The following is an 18,201-nucleotide window of genomic DNA, read 5'->3' as shown; positions in this document are numbered from 1 at the left end:
ACATGGCATGGGGAGGGCTGAGATGAGTCTGCTGGGGCAGGAGGGAGCTGTGTGAGCAGAGGTGTCTAGTCCCACTTCACATACTGGGCCCTACGACTGGCTTAGAGAAATTCTCTATCTACCAGCACAGTTGTTGGAAGGAGGGTCTTTTTCCGCATTGGCCTGGGAAAGTGGTTCTGCACTGTCTGCAGGTTTCTTGTTCACCATCAGAAATAGTCTGTGTGATCCTGTGAGTGTGACTGTCAGACACACACATACACACACACCCCACACCTTTTCCCTCCCCATTTCCAATAACAACTGTACCTCCTCTACCAAGCTCTGAAAGATACTTTCTGGAAATTTAATGAAAATGGACAGCTGGGACAGGAGACTCTGCTAATGCCCTCACAACAGGAAAAGCCATAGCATGGCACCATCTTGATAGATAGGGGAAGGTAGGGTTTCATCTCCAGATTCAGCATCTAAATTTAGGAGTGATATTCAGCAATCTAGCCGTAAGTACCTGCTTTCAGGGGAGCTGAATTGCTCTCGCTCTCCACTCACTGCAGTAACCAGATAGACCTCTAGCTAACAGGTAGCCAATTTGGTGCCCAAATTGAGGTATCCGAATGTCAAGATGAATCCCATGCTGGAGAATTAGTGTACCCCAGATTTTGTGTACGTAATGCACAGGGCTCCTCTATGCACAACCCTTGCTCTCTGAGAATGGAGAACTCACTTTGCAGCGATACCATCACTTAATCCAAAGAAAAAGGCTTCATGACCATTTTATCTTGGGCTTATCTCCTCTCCTTGCGAGCTGAGCAGTATAAAAACAAAACAGGTCACTCACGTGAAGACTTCCATTCCCCAGCCAGCGATTGCCGTGAAGACCCTGGGGGGCAGGTCCCTAGAGGGGTTTATGGCATAGCCTGTGTTCATCCCCATCCCTAGGCCGATGCCCAGGACCAGGATACCCGTGAGCAGGGCCTGCGTGCCTTTCAGGGCTCCATTGTTTTTCTCATCATGGATGATCTGAATGCCCAGGAACAGCATCACTGTCGCCATGAACTGCAGGAGGAAGAAAGGGGGAACAGGTCAGGAGAGAGAATGGGGAAGGCAGAAGGATCATGCCCAGCAGAGAGGAAGAGACTTCCCAGAATGGAAGAGCAGGTGGGATTCATGATCTGATCGAGTCAGAGAGGACCCCAATGTTATTCCCTCCTCACAGATGGACTGAAGAAAAGTCTTGACTCATTTCCCAGAAAAAATATCTCCACTCCATCACCAAAAATGCTCTAGGACTGATAGGAGCTTCTCAGCACTGTCTTCTCCCTCCACCTTTCAAGTTAGGGGCATGGGCTAGTTTAAGTACAGTTCATCTAACAGAGGCAGAGCCATAACAAACTGCTAACAAGGCAAATCTGATCCTCTCTAGAGGAAGTAATGTTTTATATAGCCTGTTACATTAGCTCTTTCAGGACTAAAAGCAGATCCCAGATTCTCATCTGGAAAACCGAACCTCCCATATGTAGCTGGCATTTGTAGATCTGCAGTACCCAAGATGTCAGGAACTGTGGTTTCAATAGAGATGATGACTCCTGTCTCTGCTTCAGAAAATGCAGCTGGAGAGCCTTGGACTGCTTGCAGAGATGCCAGCAAAATCAGAAAGTCTGCAGCATTGTCACTGTCACTTTCTTGTGCGGAAAGGACACTGCATGCTCCACAGGAGGCTGATCAGGTCTCCACCTGAAGGCTCTCCAGCTCTCACCATTCTCCTCATCATGCTCACCATCAAGCCAGAGTTTTGTCAGCTCAGAGACAAAAGCACAGGCTTCCTTAGATTTTTAATTGGAAGATAATGTTTGTTCTCCAGTGTCCCAGTGGTTCCACGTCCCCTGAAGCATCCCCTTCCTATTTCTGGGCATCTGGACATTGAGTTGTATGCTGAGAATCAACTGTACACAGTCTAAATTGGACTGTTCGAACCCTAGAGGTTCAATCCAGACAGACTGTGTTCATGTGAAGACAATCCCAGGCCATCTGTGCTGGTGAGGGGCAGCCAGCAGAGATGCCTGGGAGCATGGAGCATGTGTAGGATCCAAAAAGTGGAAGAACAGTTCAGGGAACTTCCCAGACCCCAAAAGAGAGGCTTCCTGATATAGCTCAGCTTCTCACTTCCCAGTGCTTGGGCTGCGTGCAGGGAAGGTGCCTGGAGGGCACTTGGACCAAGCTGTGGAGCAGCCTGCAGGTGTTACCCTTTAGGCTTGCTCAGCCACCAAGGTGCCTTGGATCCTACCTGCAAGGCACCTGCTGGGTGGTGGGCTCCTTGGAGCAGAGCTTGTGATTGTGCCTGCACACGTGGCACTGTGAGTCCCCTGTAGCAGGCCTGCACTAGTGCCTGTTACCATGCACCTTCGCCTAGGCCAACACAGTGGTCCCCACTGACCTCTGTGAAGAAGGCTCCCAGCAAGGATACATAGGGAGCGGGGTAAGTGGAGAAGATGGATGCCGTGGCGGTTGGTCCCGTCACTGTAAAGTTCCCCTTGGTGTAGTTGTACAGAGCATCTAGGACAAATGGGAATTAGAGCAGTTAGCATAGAGTTCACCCCACATAGCATGTATGCAAGTCCACCCATTGCAGCCAGCATGGACACCAAGGGGAAGAGAGGCAATGGGAGATACGATGGAGGTGACACAGCCCTTGCAGGGCATGATCTCACTGATACCTGTTACCTACAGACTTTGGTCTGCAGTTGCTTCCTTACACCTACCAGCTCTCTGTCCCTGCTCCAGGAGCCTGGGGCAGGGGTGATGCTCTGGATGCACTGAAGGCCTCCATCCCTCTGCCCCTTGGGGACTGAGACATGCTGGAGCCAGTGGGTGGTAGGTCCTCTGCTCACAACTCAAAACCACAGATGACCACTGTCCTGTTTTCCACAGACCAGCTAAGTCTCCCAGAGCTCCAGCTGTACGTAATACATAGCAGTCATCTAACTCAAGCCCTTGCAGACCCTGGAAACAAAATGCTGGCAAAATGCAGCTAGCAGCCTTGAATTGAGGACAGGTTTTAGCAGTGGGAATGCCCTGAGCAAAAGGAGCTGTGTTATCCAGAAACTGCACATCCTTCCCAGAGATTTCTGGGCCCTGCGCTGGCCTTGAGCTATGAAGGTCTGTCGCACAAGCCAGGAGCTCGCCCTCCTCATGCAGGCATCATGCTGGGTACTGTAAAAGTAAATACTTTTGACGAACGGTGAGTTAAGACTGAAATGGTGTCCACAGCAACCTCTATGATAAAGACACAACCATACCATAGTAGAGGCCGAAGACCGTGGCTGCTGCTGTAAAGGACCCCAGGAACTGGCCGATCAGATAAGCTGGGAGCTTTCTCCAGGGGAGGTTTCCGAAAATGCAGTGTGTGAGGGTGATGGCAGCATTCAGATGAGCTCCTGCAAAATCACAGCAAAAGAGAGTGGCCTAGACCCTGATGCAGCTGTTTTGGAGCATGCCCCACCACGCTAACCACCCAGACCTTGCTCCAGAACACCAAGACTTTCCCAGGGCAGGGTCTCCCTCCTGCACAGACTCAAAACTGACCCATTTTCACTGGGCAGCTGAATGAATCAGGGCAGAAAGCTCCTAGCTTTAGTCCTCTAAAAATTAAACAACCTCTACTTTACTCTCTGTAGACCACAGGCTGCCTCAGTCATGTCACCTGTCATGGACACCCCTCTTGGCATGGCATGAGTTTCCCTCTGTATCAGTTCCTTTCTATTGAGCTTAAAGGGAGCCCAGAGCTGAGACTCATCACCTACCTTTTATATGGCTACAGGTATATGAGGCAAATCTTATCCCAAACAATCGCAAGGCCTTCTGATAACATCTGATAGACAGAGGGCCTCATCCTGGCAGAGCTGAGCACTCCAGCTGCAAGTCCTTAGCACACCCGGCAGGCAAAGCACGAGAAGCCAGGGAAACAAACTGCAAAATCAACCACTGATGTCCCATATCTTCATGTCAGCAAAGCAAATCCTACGCAGGGCTGTCAGCAGTGACTCAGATTAGCTCTTAGACCTCACTGCATGGGGAAGAGGTTACCAGGATGGTCAATCCTGGCCCGACCATGGTTGCTCCCACCAGTGTGGACCAGACCCTGCCCTCCCCTCACAGGATTTGTTATCTTGGACTGTATTTCTTGCATCTTTTGGTACATGGCTTTCATACAGTGCGAGACCAATTTTCCCTGTTTTGAGGGGACACTTTCTGTGGAGGAGGTTTGTATCACAATGGTGATTTTGGAGAACGACTAAGTGGATCCAGGTTTGTTGCCCTCGGTCTAACCACATTTGTTCTCCCCATGCCAAAGGAAATACTTCATAGAATCATAGAATGATTTGGGTTGGAAGGGACCTCAAAGATCATCTAGTTCCTAGATGATACTTACCTAGTAAGTGTAAACTCTGAGGATTAGTAAATGCTCCAACCTTAGTGGCCTTTTCCTACTCAAGACTCAGAAAGGGATAAGAGCCAGACACACATCATCTCATCAAAGTACAGGGCAGGGTGAAGCAAAAGTGCATGTACCACCTGCTACAGCCCCGCAACCACAACTGAGGTGGAGGGAAACCTGATTTTTCTTCAATCCTTGATCCTTTGCAGGCACGACCAGCCATTTCAGAGATCACAAGAAACATCTTGTGACACAAATGAAGCCAAATCACAATGCCAAGAGGCCCTGAAGCTGGGTCCAGAGCCAGCCTGGTGCTGGCTGAGCTGAGACCCTTCCTCCCACCTCCCATCTCAAATATCACTTGGGAGTGCAGGGACCTACTTTCCTCAGCCCACTTTCCCCAGGATGTCTGACCAGCTCCAAAAGGACAGGGAGACCAAGAGCTGACTGCTAGCATGGAAAAATTTTCCTTTCCAAGCCAGTCCCAGACTTGGACATCTCTCTGCTCCAACAGTTAAGAGCAAGGACTTGCTTTAATTTTCTGCCCACTAGAGCCCTTAATCTCTTCTCTTGGTGCAAATGAATGCAGAAATTGCACAAGGCAAAGGTAATGTTCTGTCATGTGAGAGCTACCACCCCACGGCCCTGAAACACCACCTCCTGAGTTCATCTGGGGCGTGTGCACATGGGTGTGGATGATAAGAAGAAAATTTGCATACCGTTCCTTGTTGCAACATCAGCAGTAAGCTCTCCTTTGCAATAAATTATTTACTTCCCCATGGGTCAGACTGGCAGCATGTTTTCAGAGCTCCTTGTCTCCTTGGGCCATGATGGCATATCCCAAGCACTTACCAGGGCCACTGTTGAAACCTGGCTTCACTGACCAAACAGGAGGGGTCAGGCAAACCTCCACCACTTGCCCCCATCTCAGCTCAGGACATGCGTTTGGGGTCAGCATACTGTAGGTATGCTGTGCCTGCCTTGTCCCCTGCATCTCCTGACCTTATCACACCGTCGCAACTCCTTGGCTTCACCACAGACCTGCCTCCCCCCCTGCGGACTTGGCTATGATCGCTGGGTCACAAGGCTGACCCTCGTTACGGTCACCAGACTGCTCTGCTCTTCTTGCCTGGGGACCCAACGGCTGCCTTTTTTTCTGGTGTGGGCACTGCCTTGCCTTGCCATGCCATCACCTGCCCCTCCGCAGCACACTCCTGCTGCCTCCAGCACATGGGGCCTTCAGGGGACATAGGAGTGTCCTATGCTCAAGTGTTCTGCTCACCAGAGATTCCTCCAGCTGCGTGGATGCCCAAGGTAACACCAATGCCAAATCCCAAATTGATGCTCAGATGCTGCCCAAAGTCTCCTCTTCCTAATACCACTTGTGCCACAGAAGACAAGCCAAAGACCTAGTGCATGGAGAAAGAAAGAGAGAAAGGAGTGTTAAAAGTAATGTTATGGCTGTGGTGGACTGAGCTTCTTTGTTACTTTTTCTGCAATACTAATAAACTCCCAAAGACAGGAAGACTCTAAGGTGCCCATGGTCAGGAGATGAAGTGAGAATGACCCTGTTCTGCAAAAATTGAATGGATAACTGGGTTATTCCTCACTGGTGACCATCACACCAAACAGGACAGTCTGGCCTGGGTTGGGTACAAGGGAGACAAACCCCAGACACCCACGCCAAGGTCCCGGGCTCAGCTGGGATCACTCACACAGTGATGGTAACGGTGTCTGCACCTGAAGCCAGGGACAGGAGCCAGGGGAGCATCACTGCAGACTGCCCGAAGATGGCACCCAAGCTGAATGGAAGAAGAGTGGGCAAAATCTTCTCGTCTTTTTTTTCCTGGTGTGCAATTTATTGACTAAAAATGTAGGTTGGGCAGCACATAGCTATTTGCCAAACTCAACTCTAATTTTCCAGCAAAAAACAAGGAAGGAAATTCTGGTTTGACTTTTACTTTCAACACATATACTTTCAGTCTGAAAACAGCCAAAGCTTCAATATTTCTTTAGTGACTAAAGGGAAACTGGGGAAAAAAAATGAAAAGAAAAGTAAACACTTTCCAACAGGAAAAGACATATTCAAGAAATTGCTCTGGCTTGAAAGTAAATTCTATTTCACTTTTTTAATGTGGTCAGACGGTGGAAAAATCAGTTCTTTGCACAGCATTTACACTGAAATCTGGAGAAAAACAAAGCTTCTCTTGAGGTCTCTGCCTCACAAGCCACTTAGGGCTTGGAGAGCTCATCCTGTTCCTTGGACTGCACTGATGTTTATCCAGGGTGACATGTCCCTCCAAGACAAAAAAGTCAGTATGTTCTCCAGCATCTAAACTACTGCTCTAGCCTGTCCTGTTTTGACTCAGATATTTTGGCCTGGATCCAGATTTTATCTCATGCATCTGCTTTCTCTTTTCCCTTTCAGACATCACCAAAATCCCCTGCTCCCCAGAGACACTGTTCTCATCTTTCATGTACACAGACCACAATCTGTGCTCTGCACGGAGCTCCAGCCTCCACGGTGTGAGCCATTCTCTCAGTCTGCCTCAGGAAAAGCCCCAAAAAGCAGTGTCTGGGATGTCACCCAGCATCTGCAATGGCCTTATAGAAACTTTGCCTATTCATCCCTGAGCTCTTCCAAAGCTACATCCAAGAGAAGCCAAGAGAAGCCAAATGCATAAGGCACAGGTTTTGCAGACAGCACGCAGGTGCAGAGAGAGGGGTGCTGGGCAGGAGACATGGCTGTTGCAGCTGAACCGCACTATCCTCAAAAAAACACAGGTCAGGACAGAGAATTTGTTTTTCAGCACAGATCCAAACCTCTGGTCTCTTCCTTTACTCTCACAGACCCAAAAATAGCCTTTTTTCTTTTCCTACCTCCCTACTCCTTGTGCTGTTTACCCCCGCTGCCTGGTTCCCTCCTTTATGAACACTGCCTGTCCGTTAAAGCAAGCGGCCCTGGCTGAGTGCTATCACCCAAATAACTGTCATCCAGGCATCCTGGAGATGCATCCAGCACATTCCTGGTTGCAGTAAGGACCAGGGGTCTGCTAAAGAGTCAGATACTGAATGCTGTATTCGGATGCTGCATGCTGTTTGCAGCCAGCCCTTGATGGGTGTCCCTGTGCAGCGTTCCTTCTGCTCTGTTCCCCCATGGGGATCAGTGAGGGAAGAGCCAATGTGAGCTGCAGGCTCCAAAATCTACCTTGGACTGTCAGAGTGCAGAGAAAGGTCTCCTTCTCGTGCTGCTTCCCAGACACAGCCCTGGTAGGACACCCCTGAACTTGATCTTTATCACCTGCAAACTTCCACCACCGAAACACAAAAGGAATGGAAAAGGAAAATGGTTTGTTCAGCTCCTGCTGAGGAGTCACAGATGCCTGTATTTTGACTTCCAATGCATGCAAAACTACCTGTGTAGTAAGGAGTGAGCTTCAAGGAGCTGGATGTGCAACGAGAAGTGATAAAAAGCAAGCATCCTTTGCACACGCAGTTGTCCTTGTTAACAAGCATCTTTATTTGTACAGAGAGCTGTGTCAAAAGCTCCCCACACTTACACACTTCTTTCTGTGCAAATCTCCAAGTATGAGTTATTTGGATTATTCCCAGCCCTTCCATGCCAGCCTCTGTCCAGTCCAAAGCATCTCTCTCCAGCCAGCAGCGCTTGGACACTAAGTCCACGTGTAGTAAGTTGGCAGAGACACTTGCTGGACCTTTTCAGAGGGAGGATCTCATTTTGCTGCGTTGACCCAACACATGAAGGCTCTGGTCCCTGTGGGGACCTCAGCCCACAATTCTGACTGCAAAGCCTTCCTCACCCTCTCCCCGAACACCTCTGAAACAGCCCGAGAGCTTAAAGTCACTTTGCTTTTTCTGCATGAAACATATCCCTCAGGCAAGGAGGGAGTTTCTGTATCATTTGGATAAGCACTTTTCACTTGCCAGTGTAAGAAAACCAAAAGTGAAATTATGGCATACTTTACACCAGGTAATTAGGTTTCCTAATGGTGGGTTGTGGCTCCAGAGAGTTTCACGGGCATTCATTACCCTGGCAACCCCAAAAGGAAGAGGGATGAATTTTGTTCTCATTTCACAGAGGCTGTCAGTGGTAGAGGAACCAGGATCTGCTCCTCAAACCTGTGCAGGACCCCCTAACCACACCATTGCCTCCAGCATGGTGGGAAGAAAAGCCTCAAATCACTGCATGTGATCTTTTAGGAGTTTGGCACAAGCATTGCATTTCCCTGCCTGACTAGACACTGCTCTTTGGTTTCATTCCCAGACTCTTCTTCGTTTTTCTCCTAGAAAAGAACGGAAACAGCAGTTCATCCCCACCTGCTTCACCCTCTCCCAGCACCCACCTCCCACTCTCTGCATTGCTTTTTTGCCTCCAGAAGGTTTTTGACAGATGGTCTACCTGATGGGAAGCTTCTGCCCCACCAGAGCAGAGGGGTGAGCAGTAGCAACCAGCTGCTAAGCAATCCTGAGGATGTGGTTGGAAACCACTGACCTTACAAACTGCTGCTGCAAACGCTTACCCTCTCACCCACCCTGCACACACACAAACACACATGCACACACATGCACGTCTGGGCCCATGTCCTCCTTACCATGAGGATGAACATCCCCAGTGCTTCTGCCAGCAGCTCCCTGATGGTGCAGCTACGGATCATGAGCGCCTTCTGAATCTTCTCCAGCATTTTGCTCTCAGGCTCCAGCCTGCAGCCACAGTATCTCCTGTTGTGACAGCACACTTCATTGCGCTGAGCTAAGTTACCCTTTGAGACCTGGCACCCTCCCTTCAGCCCCAGACATCTTCATTCATTTGGTTAACGATGAACAAGCCAATAAAGTAGCAGCTAGCTTCAAAGTCTTCCCACACACGCATGCCATCCTATTAAAACTATATGGTAAGGATGCAATATTTCTGCTACTGGAGCACTGCAAACTGTGCCTCTGCCCAGGAGCAGCCTGTCCAGAGCAGTGGAGCAGTAAATAGCCTTGGTGTGTGCCTAAAGCCTCTGTCTTTCTCTGTCACCTCTTCCACAGGCACTCAACAGGAGTTTTGGCTGTGCTCTGCATTCTAACCCATTGGCTGGTGGTTTGGTGCCATTTTTTTTTTCAACAGGTTAGGACCATTTGCCTGCACTTCACAGGACCTTTTGGATGCCCAGCCTGCTGTGAGAAAGCTCTGCCTGGAGCTAGTGTGCGCTGCTATCCGCAACCAGAAAGAGCTCAGTGACTCAAGGATTGCTTCAAGTTGAAATTTACTCTTGCTGAATGCACCTGCACCCACAGCTCCCATCACACTAGTGGAGAGCCTCTCCACCAGCCCCCCAGTCTGTCCTCTCATGTGGGGCAAGGAGAGGCCAGTCTCAGCAATGGTCCCCAGAGACCTTCAATCTCATGTGGCTGCCAGAGCAGAGCCCTTGCTGTCCTGATTCCTCCTCCATCTCCTGATTGCCTCTGCTTATCTCCCGGCTCACGAGGTGTTCTTACCTCTCCACTGTGAAATGGTTTTAATACCTTTGCTTAATCACTGAAGAACTTAAACCCACTGGAAACTCAAGACCTTTTTCTGTAAGCCTTGTCTGGATTTTTGCTGGTTTTCTTCACCTTTCTCTCAACCTGCTGCAGCTTCTCAGTGTGTCTCTGGAGGGGACACAGTGCACAGCTCTGGAGGGGTTTCCAGCAGTTGCCCCGAGGGGACGTGGTGCTCTGCTCAGGCATTGCCTCCCTCTGCTCTACTGCACTGCAAGAGTTCAGGAGGGTTTTTTCCACCCACAGGACACTGAGCAGGTCTATGGAAGAACCTGGGAAGCCAATTCTTCTCTCTGCACCATAGATGATTGTCTATATTGTGGCAGGGAAGGGTTTTATGGACTGGTGTAAGCCATCCTCCAGCGACAGATTAGCTATTGATCTCTGTGAATGCCTGGCTAAATATGCAGTAATTTACTAGTCTGTCTCTGACAGACAATTATTATGACAAATGATAATCACACTGCTGGCAAGGGTGTTCCCTACAGCATATTTCTAGGTGGGAAGGTTTTATTTGTCCTATGAGTCTGTGAGGCATGCTGTGGCACAGAAAAAGTGGCCAATAAATTTTTCCAGGTTGCTTCATTCTCTGCACAAAAACACAGGTCCTGGAGCACCAGGTCAGGGTGGTGACAAGAACCTCAAGTTTCTTCCACACATGGTAATTTCCAGCTGACATGTAAAGCTGAGGTCCTGGCATCAGCGTGGATTGGAGATCTCACAGCCTCAGATGGACGAGGTGTGAGTGGGTCAGTACCCCACACAACTGGACCTACAACTTTTTGTTTTTCACTCCTAGGTCTCAGGGAGCCTTCCAGGTGGATTCCCCCACTGCAGGCAAACAAGAAAGCTGCTGTCTTTCTGAAAGGCTTTGTCTCTTGCCTTCAAACATTAACTATAGGCATCTCCATATTCTAATTCATGCTGAAAAACGTACAGGTATTTTTTGGGAACACCAGGCTCCCATGGACTTGCAGTCTTCTCAGGGAAAAAGGCAATCCCAGTTTGCAATAGAAATCTTTGGTTTGGTGTCAATATTTGCAGCATAATCCCCAATATTACCATGAAATTCCCTAAAACTCCAACATGCTTCTAGGATGGCATCATGGATCACTGGATGTGTCCTCTTGCCACTGCTTGGACTTTTACACAAGATGGCACCGAGACATTAATTTCTCCCTTAAAAGCAATGAGATGGGTTCCTCTTTTAGCTGCTGAAAATGTGACAATCCTTTAGTTTTAGGGTTCCTTCGGGCATTTTGATATGCCAATGTTCAAGAAGTGTAAAAACAACATAAAACATCTTTCTATGAGTCCTATTGGGCAGAGCACCACTGCTCTGGAGAGAGTCCAGCGGAGGGCAACAAGGATGATGAGGGGACTGGAGCATCTCTTGTATGAGGAAAGGCTGAGAGAGCTGGGGCTGTTTAGCCTGGAGAAGACCAAGAGGGGATCTCATCAATGTTTACAAGGATCTAAAGGGTGGATGTCAAGAGGATGGGGTCAGACTCTCTTCAGTGGTACCCAGTCGCAGGACAAGGGGCAATGGGCACAAACTGGAACACGGGAAGTTCCATCTGAACATGAGGAAAAATTTCTTCACTCTGACAATGACAGAGCACTGGGACAGGCTGCCCAGAGAGGCTGTGGAGTTTCCTTCTCCAGAGAGATTCAAAACCCACCTGAACATGGGCCTGTGCAACCTGCTCTAGGTGATCCTGCTTTAGCAGGGGGTTGGACTAGATGATCTCCAGATCTTCCAACCCCTACCAATCTGTGAACCTGTGATTCTGCTCTGATAGCACACAAAACCAAAATGTGTGAGCCTGCGCCTGTCACCCTCCACTTCACAATCAGCAGAGAAAACCAGGCAGCTCCAAAGGGCAGTTCCTCCCCACCTAAAATAAGCATCTGAGGCCTGATCTATGAGTCACACTGGATGCTGGCAGTTTCCCTCCAGTGTCTGCACTGGTGATGTGGAGTCATCGGCTCCAGCATGCACAACCACATAGAGGTGTCTGCCACCAGGTGAGCTGGACTGCCCTTCCTCCCTGCATCCAGATGTGGTGATCTTGAGCAAGCACAAATAACCATGTGAGTCAACCAGGGGCTGGAGTGCAAAGATCTGCCAGTTGCCCAATATGATCTGTTTATACTTGCATGGTTTCACTTACCTGCAGGGCTGACCTGGATCTCTGGGGTCACCAAATAGGGTCCCCTACTAACATAGAAGAGCAGTTGCTGCTCACGCTTAGTTTTGCACTGCCTCCAGATGTTTACCTTGACTGACTCACGTGTTGAAACTTCACTCAGCATTGACCCTACAATGATTTAACTGTGTTTTCCACCTCACATTAAGCAACCACCTGCTAAACCAAACCCACTTTCTTCCCTAAGGCAGGTGTGCTTTCAGCACTAGTAATAAAGGCCTCAGTTTGGGAAGGAAAATTCTAGCACAGTCAAGGCCCACTAACAGTGCTGGTGTTGCTACCAGTGGTACTGAAGATCCAGGGGAGCAATCCCCCTTGGGTCCTGCTAGAGCAGCTCCGGGAAGAATGAGTGCCCAGGGAATCCAGGGCAGTGGTGCTTCTGCAAAGAATAACTTCTCTGGCTCAGTTTGACAGTGCACATGTTTCCTCCGCACCCAGGAGATCGTTTATCTCTTAATTGCTCTAATCAACAGCTGGAACATCGCCACTCCATTAGCTTCAGCCCTGGTAGTGGAGCATTAACTTCTCCCCAGAGGCTGAGAGGAGCATGAGCGTCAGCACAGCAGAGGAGCTCCTCACTGTGGATGAGGACAGCTTGCTCTTCGGTCAGAACAAATGAACATGGCACCAAGACACCTCCAGGCCCCTTTAGGAGGCAAGGCCTAGCCAGGTCAGAGAGACCACTGGTATGACCTTAGCTGTCCAGAACAGACCCCCACTCAACATACCTAGAGCACCAGCACCCTGTGGTCTCACATCTAACACTCATGGTCTATCTCCTCCTCTCCTTTACAGATGGCAGGCACTGAGCGAGTCACAGACACCCAAGACATCTTCCTCTAAGCAGACACCTTTGCTCTCCAGTTACTCCCCTCCCCATTTCCAGGACACCATCCTCCATGGCCTTTCAGCTCACCCTGGACACCATGGGTGAGCTGACCAAAGGTGCATCACCCACACCTGCTCTTTCTCAGTGAAACAGGGCTAGCTCTTACCGTGCTGGGTAGAAGTGGAAGCTGGAGGGACCAGCAGAGGTTGTGGTGGCACCACGGTGGGATCCTGCTCCAGCCCACAGCCCTTCGCTTTGCTCCCCAGCGGCACAGTGCCCTCCTGCCCCAGACCGCTAAAGCTCACTCAGCCAGAGGTAATCCCTGAGGCGGCGGCAGTGTCAGCAGAAAGGGAATTACATGGCTCTTCTTGGTCATTAAGGGGAGAGCAGAGCTGTCCAAGAAGGTGTCACCTGGGACGGTGCTGGGCTCATTGTTAGGCAACAGAGTAGAGGGCACCTGGGCTCCCCCAGCTGGGAACCTTCCCACCCCACATTGGGCCACCTTCCCTTCCTGCCCTCGTCTGGCTTTCCAGACAAAATTGGGTCATTTTTATACTCAGCAAAGCATGATTTTTGAGGCAACTTGCTGGCTTCCACTTGGGCAAAGCCCTGGGAAATCTCCCCCACACATGGGTACAGGACATTTAACACTGAAGAAACTGAGGCACAGGGCACTTCAGGTGTCACAGGAGACTTGGGGTACCTGTGGAATTTCCACTGAGGTCCTGCCAGCTCCTCACCTGCTGTCATCTCCCATTCTCTGCCCTGTCCCTGACCTGTGAGCACGTCATTCTCCTGAGCTAGGGTCCCACCATACCCCTGTGTGTGGGACCATCCCCCTGCCTACCCCAGGACCCTGCTGCAGGGCTCCCCCAGACCCAGATAAGAGCGGTGGGTTCTGCGGGTGCAAATGCTCCCACCAAGCTTTGAGCTGCCTGCTTGGGTCTGCTTTTAATCCACAGATAAGGTGAAAGCTGAGGAAACCACAGGGCTCACAGGACATCGTCACCCTGGAGATAAGAGGAGCCAGGCTTTCTCCTGGAGGAGTGTGAACACCCACAATCTGAAAGGAGAGATTAAAGGGGAAAAATTGCAGGCTGTGGGGGAGACACTGGGCGAGCTCAATGAGGTCCTGAAGCTGCAGAGTCTGATGAAGCCAGCACACTGTTCTGAATGTTTCCCTGCCTCTGACCGTATCCAAGAGACAGCATAGTGTGGCTGTGTCCTCCCCTCAGGATGCAATGAGTTCGCTCGTACAAACGGTGCCACCAACAAAACCCTTCATGCTTCAATTCATGCTGTCTCCTTTGCCTCCTCCCTCCTCCAGACGCTCCAGTCCAGGACAGTCTGCAGGACCTGCCAGCCCAGTATCCCCCTAAGCAACACCAAAAAGGCCTGAGCCTGTGTTAACAGTCTCAAAGAGCAAAACCAGAGCAGGGGACGATGACACAAACACAGCCATGCCTGCTCCTTCTGCACTGCTGGAGCAAGGCCGAGCCAATAGTCAACACAGTCCTTCTTCACAGCCACCAGATGTTTAAGGCTGGGCAGAATCCATACATGCCAGTCATGTAAGCTACATCTATAAACCCTTCAAGAGATGATGCTAAACCCACAGGCGGACCATCCTCACTGCTAGCTGTGATGAGTTACCCAAGCCTCAGCTGTCAGCCACACAACCTTGTTCTCCCATATCACACCTGCCACGGGGTGTCCGAAGACCATCCAGTGGCTGGCATGACTCACACAAGTGGTGAGCAACATCTACCACATGGGATTTGTCCTTGCTGTCTCCAGAGGGGAGGTAAAGGCAGCACGCAGGCGGCTGGGTCAGCTTTCTCAGACCCAAGCCGCCTCAGCCCAGAGGGCTGCCACTGGCGCGGACGTGAAGGCATCTGAAGAAAACCCCCCGATAAGCTCCCGCTATCACCGCAGGGAGAAGATGCCACAGATTCCTTCCAGACACGTGCGTAAATCCCCTCAGATGCTGCCCAGCCTCTCTTGGGGCCTCAGGAAGCCCCACAGGCATTTCAGTGGGGGCAGAGGTTTGCTCAACATTGGCCAGACCTCATCGTTCTCATACTCCCCCAGCCTCTTTGGCCTCTCCTGGGCCATTTTGGGAGACAGGAAAGAGAGGCCAGGTGTGGTGGATCTGCATGGCTCCTTGGTCATTCCCATCTTATCAGTTCCTACATGAAAAACTACTGATCCAGAGAAACCCAGAGAAGCTGAAAATTCATCCATTGGTGTCACCTGAACAAAAGTCAGTTTTCTTTGTTCATGTAGTTTCCCAGGACAAGTTCCTGCATGACAGAAGAAGCAACAACTTCACAAACCAGCCCATATTAAGCAAAGTGCACACACGAAGTCTATTTCCCAAAGCACAGGGCATCATATGTCAACCATTACCAGCAGCGCAGATGTTCCTAACCCATGGCAAAGACTAAATATTGTCACTGGTCTTTAGCGTTCCCGTGTTTGTTTTTATACGGACACCCATGTCAGCCGTTTCCTAGTGAAGAAGTAACTGTTGCATACCACCTTCTCAATTTTTACTTCAAAGGAACCTCCTCAGGGTCAAAATACCAATTTATAATCTCATGAGAATGGCAGAGGGTCTACCACCCTCTCCCAACGTGAACCAGTTGAAGCTCTGTGGAACCATGTTAGGGTGTATTTGCACAGGACCTGACACGATGGCCCCCTGATCACAACACAGCCTCCAGGCTTTGCCACAAGACGAACATATACACAAATCACAACAGATCCATGAGACTATAGATATCGATTTTGCACCTGAAATATTCATGCATGTGTCAAACTGCAGCATTAGGCACAGCAAGTGCCTGGCTGGAGCTCTCATCTACAGGAGCAGCCAGTCCAACTGGTAGAGTCTATCAGAAAATGTGTCACTTTGCTCACCTGTCTTTGCTCACCCTGAATCTGCTGAACAATAAGCTCAAATTGCTTTTCATGCACTGGAGTGTGTAGTTTATGTCTAGAAATCCTTGACACAGGATGCTGTGGGTGCTGAAAAGGGATCTGAGGATAGTAATACAAATTCACAGAGGTAAAAATCCATCAATGGCTATTAAACATGGACAGCCCTCTACCACAAGTGGTCTCTGTGCTGTGAATTGTTGGGAATTGTAAAATAACTCCGGGGAAATACATTTGTTCTGTTCACACACTCTTCTCCCATCACACCTAGGATCTCCTCCATGGGCCCAACTCACCTCAGTGACCACTGCCAGCTGACTGTGGTATCCAATGGAATAGGATGTCCACCACATCAGTCACAAGAACAGAAGGCAAGCAGCCTTTCCTAGCATATTCTTGAATTTCTGGGTTGTCCTGAGTTTAAATGAGGATACTGGAAGTATATTCTCAGCTCTGCCACTCACCAGTGTGAGTCCTGAGCTGTGACTCCTCCTCCCTGCCCGTTCCTGGGGGTGATCAAGACACCTCATTCAGAAGCAGCTTGGGGTGGTCAGAGGAGACGTTTGCAACTGCTCACAGCATGCTGCGTGATCCTTGCTAAAACACCTGCTTCAGCTTAGCGCTGGAAGTGCCATCAGCTCCTGGGTCATCCTAAGTCATCCACCTCCTCATAGCTCTCTCCTCCTCTATGCAATGCAGATAGTGACCTCTCCCAGTCCCGGGACAGCTAAGGACATACTTGTCTCATCTTCCACTTCACCACTGGTGAGGCCAGCAGTCAGAGGAGCAGGTAGGAGCGTCCTTCACATACACAACAGGTCAAGCCAGCAGAACAGCTCCCTCAGCTCACCAGAGGACTTACTGTAATGCCTACAGCTGTGCAGTGATTCAATGGCAGTTTAGATACAGTAAAAGCTTTAGTAGAGGCAGATCTATTGCACTGTGGCAGAGTCTCCCTTCTCCTTCCCCCCCAGGAGCTGGAGGAAGCCACATCACATGCATCATTTAAAAGCAGACTAGAAGCAAAAGGCACTTGAAAACTCACCATGGGGAACAATCGTGCCCTGCTTCAGGGCAGTAAATATAGCTGACTTTGTCTTGTTCATCTCACATTTTATTGCCACTGCTGTTTGTACAGTGCTTCATGGGGGGAAGCAAGCTAACAGAGCGGAGAGCCTGCTCGCTGCTTACCTGTCTCCTCCCCTGCACAGGCGCCACGTCCCCTCCTCAGCTTGTCTCTTCTGCACAGCCCCATGAGATGGCAGCTTTGGGCATGGCACTGCCACACCACAGTCACACAACACTATCAGCAAGTGCTTGGGGGGAGAAAAAGCAGTGCCATAACCATGGGGGTGTTGCAGGTCCCTGCCGGGGTCCCTCTGCTGTGCCCAGGCTGAGGGCTCACACCCTCGTCCCTCACTGTCAACCTGGTTCCTGGTCAACATGCGAGCTCTGGTCTGGAAAGAAATCTCAGAGCAGGGTCTCACGCCCTTGCAAGTGCCATAGGGTTTGCTGTGTCCCATCCAACCACCTGTTCCTTTATGCTGGTGGTGCCTGGAAATTTTACATGAAAAAATTCCCCTAAACTCACAAGACCTCTCTTAAGCCCACACCAGCAACCACCTTAGAAGAAGCGTGGGGAAAATCTTACAACCAAAAATTTTGTAGGATATATCATGTTTGTTGTATGGAGCCACGGAGTGGTATAGGGGAAGAGAGATGCCCAGCTTCATTATGATCTTCTTGGACTGCAGCTGGACTCTCAAAGCATGTGTTTGTTCAAGAGCTTTGGATAAGTTCTGGTTAGTTGTTATTTCTGTCGTGCAATTACCCCATGTTTTTTGCACTCTGATTTGTTTGGAAGCATTGCCAAAATAATTCATCATGTACCGGTAGGCAACAGCCTGATGGAAGACATCCTGCCCTGATCAGCATCTGCACAGAGCACGATATGAGCCAGCAGTAACAAAAAACATGTTTTGTTCTAGGTTGTCGGCACAGAGGAAAAAAACATGTTCATAATTTGCAGTGGTTGATTCACACTTGCTAACAGGATAACAAGATTGATCAACACAGAGAAACAGAGGTTAATAGATCGTAATCATCTTTAAGTCCCCAACAGACTGACCCTAATCTGTAACACAGGGTGAAAGTCTAAAGTATTCTTTATGTCTGTATTAGCACAGGAAAGACACAGACCTCTTGGAGCAGGTCCAGAGCAGGGCCACAAACACGGTCAGAGGGGT

General features: G+C 49.8%; 1 protein-coding gene across 1 annotated transcript in view; it reads right to left on the bottom strand.

The window, feature by feature from the left end:
* Window positions 1-18,201, bottom strand: part of LOC104641753 (aquaporin-7) — a 30,611-nt gene that overhangs the window by 1,973 nt on the left and 10,437 nt on the right. Inside the window, exons 2-6 of the mRNA XM_075741199.1 lie at window positions 9,046-9,172; window positions 5,715-5,841; window positions 3,294-3,431; window positions 2,432-2,550; window positions 836-1,053 (exon numbers count right to left, since the gene is read on the bottom strand). Of these exons, the coding sequence (XP_075597314.1) occupies window positions 836-1,053; window positions 2,432-2,550; window positions 3,294-3,431; window positions 5,715-5,841; window positions 9,046-9,135 (692 nt within the window). The 5' untranslated portion in view covers window positions 9,136-9,172. The remainder of the gene's footprint in view (window positions 1-835; window positions 1,054-2,431; window positions 2,551-3,293; window positions 3,432-5,714; window positions 5,842-9,045; window positions 9,173-18,201) is intronic.

Source organism: Balearica regulorum, chromosome Z, assembly GCF_011004875.1.
Source record: "Balearica regulorum gibbericeps isolate bBalReg1 chromosome Z, bBalReg1.pri, whole genome shotgun sequence".
Classification (NCBI taxonomy): domain Eukaryota; kingdom Metazoa; phylum Chordata; class Aves; order Gruiformes; family Gruidae; genus Balearica; species Balearica regulorum.
This window is presented reverse-complemented; position numbering and strand designations above follow the sequence as displayed.